The 5,683-nt window shown below is 54.3% G+C and overlaps 2 protein-coding genes across 2 annotated transcripts in view; one reads left to right on the top strand and one right to left on the bottom strand.

Annotated features, from left to right (window-relative positions):
- CHTF18 (CTF18, chromosome transmission fidelity factor 18 homolog (S. cerevisiae)) overlaps positions 1-4,296 on the top strand; it is an 11,449-nt gene extending 7,153 nt beyond the window's left edge. Inside the window, exons 19-22 of the mRNA XM_010570415.1 lie at positions 1,581-1,725; positions 2,698-2,814; positions 3,685-3,742; positions 4,160-4,296. Coding sequence (XP_010568717.1) covers positions 1,581-1,725; positions 2,698-2,814; positions 3,685-3,742; positions 4,160-4,296 — 457 coding nt within the window. The remainder of the gene's footprint in view (positions 1-1,580; positions 1,726-2,697; positions 2,815-3,684; positions 3,743-4,159) is intronic.
- Positions 4,297-4,916: 620 nt separating this feature from the next.
- The window catches only part of GNG13 (guanine nucleotide binding protein (G protein), gamma 13), a 1,096-nt gene continuing 329 nt past the window's right edge, over positions 4,917-5,683 (bottom strand). Inside the window, exon 2 of the mRNA XM_010570414.1 lies at positions 4,917-5,022. Coding sequence (XP_010568716.1) covers positions 4,917-5,022 — 106 coding nt within the window. The remainder of the gene's footprint in view (positions 5,023-5,683) is intronic.

Genomic DNA, 5,683 nt, shown 5'->3' with positions numbered 1-5,683 from the left:
GCCCCCCTTTTCCCCCAGGGGGGCTTTGTGGGGGTTTTTTTTTTTTTTTTTTTTTTTTTTTTTTTAAGGAGGAGCCCTGGAGCCTTGCGGGTGCTCAGGGCTGCCGCTGGCTTTTCTCCACCCGCACGCTGCGGCTGCCCCTGTCACCCTCTTGGGCTGAGAGCAAAGCGGGACTGGTTTTGCTTTAATGGGATTAAAGGAAAGGAAGCAGCTGCCTTTGGCTCTCACCGGAGCTGGCAGAGGAAAGACCGAAGCTGCTGGGGACTCGTGGCAGGAGGGGAGAGCAGGTCCACCTGGACACGTTGCACACAGGAGGTCACTCTAGCCGCGATTAATTTGTATATTAACAGCCGGCCATTGCTAGACTTGAGTCTCACGGTGCTTTAAGTATATACAGAGCCGTAAACGCTCCCGAGGCTTTGGTGCAGTAATACAGACCCAACCACAGCTAGGAGCAATGCTAATGTCTTCCTGGTGCAAAGTTAATTACAAAAATTAGCCTCTGTTAAATCAAGCAGCTGTATCTAATTACAGTGAAGTGCTTTATTATTTTTTTTTCCCATGGAAAGGCCTGCGGGAGCTGCATGGGCTGTAGGGAGCCATCCTGCCCTGCCCTCCCCATGCCAGCCTGTGCAACCGAAACACGGCTGTGGGGGAACCGTGGGACATTTGGGAGCCACGTGGCACAACCAGGCGCATATTCCGAGCCTGTTTCCTGGCCATGCGCAGCGATGGTGGGGACTGTGGGGGTGTCATGTCCCAGTGGCACCTGCAAGTCACATCCCAGCATCTGTCTGGCAAACAAAGCTGTTGTCAACAGCAAAATCTGTGTTTTCTCTGTAAAACTTTTAAAATCATAGATTTGACAGCTAATTTCTAAATGACTGCAAAGCCACCTGACATAGGACTTTGCTTACTTTATTTTAAGGGGAATAACACTGAAGGTGAGTAAAGTGTGAAATATTTACAGCAGGCAAAGGAACTGGCCCAGCTGGATCTTTGGTGCTGGGGCTGGGCCTGGGCTTTTGCTGTACTGAAACAGGCCTAACTCAAGATCTGGTGCATGAACGTCATTAAGAATAAAACTGCTCTGATTAGCCAAAATTACCGTTCATGGCCGTATCTCAATTAAATGCCTCCCCGCAGGCACCTTGGGGTTCATGCGAAGGGTCGTAGTGCCCCTCGTGCCCAAGCTGTGATGTGACCGTGGCTTTTTCAGGGCAATCTGTTCAGCACAGACCCGCCTGCAATTTCCTCTTCTTGCATTAAAAACAAGATTAAAAAGCATGTAATCCCTCCTGAGTTCCCATTCAGCTGAGTTGCCCGGCAGCAACCTGGCTCCGCACACCCGGCACCGTTCGCTGGGCATCTTCGAGTGCTGCCGTCGGACACGGACCCTCGGAGAGGGCAGCGATGGGGAAACTGAGGCACCGTGACCAGGATCATACTGAGAGGCTGGGGGGGATGGAGCTGGGAGTCTGGTGGATTTCCTGTGCCCATGTCAGGCTGCAGTTTGCATCATGCTTTTTATATTATCCGTATTGATTTATTTTCTCTGCTCCCACCTCTCCACGATGTAGTAACGTGGAGGATGTCTGCCGGTTCCCGGACCTGCCGGCTCGCAGGCAGCTCACCTACCAGGCCAAGCAGCTCATCGCCAGGGAGATCGAGATGGAGAAGATGAGGAGGATGGAGGCTTTGCTGCAAGCGAGAAACCTGGGCGAGGTAGGGAGGGCTCATGGTGTTCTGTGGTTTCGGGGGGGGGGGGGGGGGGGGGGGGAGTTTGGTGGGTCCCTCAACGGGGATAAAGTCCTTAGGGCTGGTGTGGGGACTTGGTCTTTCCAAAGTGGCCAGTGGCTTTTGCTCTGCAAATGGAAATCCAGGATTAAACTCCCCCAGTCGCAGCCGTCTGCCTGCCCATCTGCCTTCAGGGCAGCACATCCACGCTGGGGTAAACGTGCTCGAAGGGCTCATCTTTTTGCAGGAACTGCGGAAAGAAACGCTCGCTGTGAGTTAAAGCTTTAAACCCTTCGACTCTCTAATGAGGGCTGCGATGAGATGGGAATTTTAGTTCATGTGGCTGTGATTTGTGCGTGTCTGGGGGGGAGCTGACCTGCTCTTTCCTGCCTGCACATTCCCTTGCTGCTTCACTTCGATCCTCCCAAAGGTCCCAAAGCCCCTGAGAGGAGCGGAGTTACTCTGTCCACCACCGAAACCCTCCGTGGAGCAGTGGGCAGGAGGCAGGAGAAGGTGGAAGAGGCTGAGAAACAGCTCGGGTGTAGCTGGTGCCTGCCCTGCCCTGGTGCCACAGGGATAATTAATCCCCAAGAGCCCCTTCTTGCAGCTGAAGGGCTTTCTCGGGGGATGCGTGGGGCAAAGAGATGCTGCAAAAACATCTCTGAAGCCTCCTTGTTTACACGGTGCCGACCACGAAGTCCCAGGGAAAGGGACTGCAAACACACACGTGCCCAAAGCGCTGCCAGGGCTAATCCCACATGCTGCTGTGAGACAGAAAACGATGAAAAAAAAAATCGCTTGGATATTGTAATCAAACCCAGCAGCAAATAGAGGCGGCGTGTGGGATGGGTGACAAGGCACCATCCTGCCCTCAGGCTGTGCATCACCTGGGGGAGATGCCCAAACCTTGAGCTTGGCTGGCCCCGAGGGGACCCTCGCTCAGAGCTCTTCTCCCTGCAGGAGCCCGGGAATGGCCTCGGCGAGGGGGGGGAGCGAGTGGACGCGGGGCCGGCAGTGCCCCCCAACCACCACCAGCGCCTGGAGCACATTGTCCGGAGGGCGGTCGTGGAGGACAAGGTGAGGGGGCTGGAATTTCTAACTAATTTCCTACCAGCGTGTACCTTGGCTGCTAGAGACTGGCTGTCTCCGTTGGTATTTGTTTATTTTTAGTACAGTTTCTTTTAAATAGAATAGTTTGGCACCACGCGTCCCGTAAATGTATCGCTGGGTTTACAGCATCGGGATGGATTAGATCTGGGTGACATTTACGGATGTGGTGCGCGAAGCTTTCAGGGGTGGGGAAGGAAAGAGATGTGGATATTTGGGCTAAAATAGCTGAATTTTGGCTCTGTGGAAGCTGCGGGGTCAGGGGGAGAGCTGCTCGCGGGGTGTGGAGGTATGTATGTGGGCTGGGAGGCTACAGGGGAAACTATCCATCCTCTGCCGGTGCAGCAGGTGGGCCGGGCTGGTCCCATCCTGAGTATCCCAATAATGGCCAAGAGGAGAAAGAGGTGGTCCCCTGCCACCACCCCTCTCCTTGGGCTCAGCTTCGAGACCTCGGCTGTCCGTAAAACCCCGCTTTAGCACGATGAACCTCAAAGTTTGTCTTTCCCACCCCATTTTGAATGCTGTTTGCATTTTTACCGAGGCCGCTGGCCCTTTCCACAGGATTTGCATTTGGCTCCTGCTCGGCGGCTTCCTCCTGTGCCAGGTGCTTGGAGGGGGAAGGAGCTGGGACAGCCCCGAGTGACGGCTCCACGCAAGAGTGAACTGCCTTGGGCTGACTTTGCTTAAAATTGGGCAGAGCTGAGCGGTGTCACTGGGGTCTAGCCTCGCGCTGAGCTACCAGAGAGAAACTGGGTTTACTTTTGGCTGTCTCTGAATATGAGCTGTAAATGCAGGTACCGACAGGAGCCGCATTCACCTTCTGCTTTTTGCTTTTCACAGCCTGAGACCGACTTTTTTGGGCGGCCGCTTCGGCGGCAGCGGGTGGCCACAGCCCCAGGTAGGTGGCAGAGGGATGGATGCTGATGGGGCAGGGGGGAGGTCACTGCATTTGTGGTGCTTGGACCCCCCACAAGGTGCCCAAAACGGGGGCTCTGTCCCTAAGCACTGCACCCCGGGGGGACATTGGCGGGGTGGGGAGGGGGATATTGAGCAAAGTGACCCCGACGCAGCAGGCGGGGGGGGTGCCTGGGGGCAGGTCGGTGGATTCTGGCAGCGTCCAAAAAGAGCCAGCAAATACGGTGAGCTGGGGAGCACTGTTGTGTGTACCTCAAGTGTTGGCAGGATCCAGGACGTGGGAGCATCAGCTCTGTTTGTGCAAAACCCCCCCGCCGTGCCCGTGCAGCCTGGGCGCAGGTTGTAACTTTAAGGTTAAGAGTTTCTGCAAAGTTTTGACATCGATATTCCCCCCCTGAAGTCCCTCAGGCCTCCAAGGAAGAGTCGGTCGAGAGCCAGATGGGAAAAGCCGTGGGGAAGAGTGACGTCTGGTTCCGGTTTAACGAAGGGGTTTCCAACGCCGTCAGGAGGAATATCTACATCAGGGACCTGCTCTAGCAGGGCAGAGACGAAGCCCAGGAAATTATATAGATGGAACTGAAGGGATAAGCTGGCTTTTGGCTTTCTAACCTATGGATGGGGCGTGTGTGCATGATCCTTGTTTGGTTTAGTTTTTTAGTACCGACTTGTTTTTTTAAAAAAAATAAAATATATATTAAAAAATTAATCATGAAGTATTGTTCTGTTTATTTCATTTATAAACCCTTAGTTGTCATATTTTGCCTGTTTTGCTGCAAAATTATATCCTACAATATACAAAAGAATAGTTAAAATCACTGAAAATGTTTATAAAAGTTCTCTTCCTTTACAAGTTGAAAAATTGACCTGCTTCATGGCAACAGTGGGAGAGGTGAGTTGAAGTCTGTGACTGGAACTGCAGCCTAACCCCAGAGAAGCCTTTGCTGCTCACATTCCCCCGCGCTGCCCACCCCCCTCGCTTTCCCCGTTCCCCCCCCCCATAAAAAAGAAACGCTTCTACAACTAAAAATAAGAAGACAAGATGAGGGTAGGGTTTTTGTTCAGGTAGTCATATTCGGAAGCTAGCTAATAAAAAAGTGTACATTCAGTGTGGGGGGAGCGAGGGGCCACAGGAGCCGGCGCAGGCGGGGGCTGACCCCTCAGAGGATGGTGCATTTGCCTTTCTCCACCCAGGGGTTGTTTTTCATCAGCTCCGGGTTCAAGAAGGGATCTTCTGGAATGCCGTCCTCGATCCACTTCACAAACCTGCGGAGAGGGGAGCGAAGGGGTGGGCATAGACCACCGTTGCAAAACGCGTCACCCTCGGCGAGGGACGCGGGGCAGGGGCTGCGCAGCAGCAGAATGGGGGGGAACGGCAGGCTCCGGGGTAAATCCTGCTCTGGGGGGAGCGATGCTGGGATGGTGGGGTGCACCCTGCTCCGGTGGCAGCGGGCAGGAGCTGTCCCAGTGCGTGAGCCCCCCCTGCACCTGGCTGGTTTTTGGATGGGGGAGCCAAGCACAAGACAAGTTTAATAAAAGCCTTTTGTCCCCCACATCTGCGGCTGCCCACGTGCTGCTGGCATGGGGACGGCCCTTGCACTGCGTTTTAAAACTTATTTCCTAAAGTTGCTTTTTTTCTGTTCCCCCTCCTTCTAAGAGGCCAGTGAGTGATGGGGCCATGGGCTGGGTTAACTGGTGGGATGTCCCAAGACCCTTCACTTGAGGCACAAACCAGGGAGGGGGAATACCTGTTCGTGACTTTGTTTTAAAGGTTTAAGTCTTTTGAATTCTGCAAGGGGGGGCTGCACATTCGCCTGGCTGAGCCCGGAGCGTTGGGGGGGCTCCTGGGAGGGGGTCCCACGGCTGCTGCCACATCCCGGCCACCACTGGACCTTGGGCACTGGAAAGGAGTTGGCATGGGGGGGGG

The sequence above is a fragment of the Haliaeetus leucocephalus genome, unplaced genomic scaffold, assembly GCF_000737465.1.
Source record: "Haliaeetus leucocephalus isolate CR32 unplaced genomic scaffold, Haliaeetus_leucocephalus-4.0 Scaffold295, whole genome shotgun sequence".
Taxonomy (NCBI): domain Eukaryota; kingdom Metazoa; phylum Chordata; class Aves; order Accipitriformes; family Accipitridae; genus Haliaeetus; species Haliaeetus leucocephalus.
Note: the sequence above shows the minus strand (reverse complement) of the source record. Positions and strands in the feature narration are given on the sequence as shown.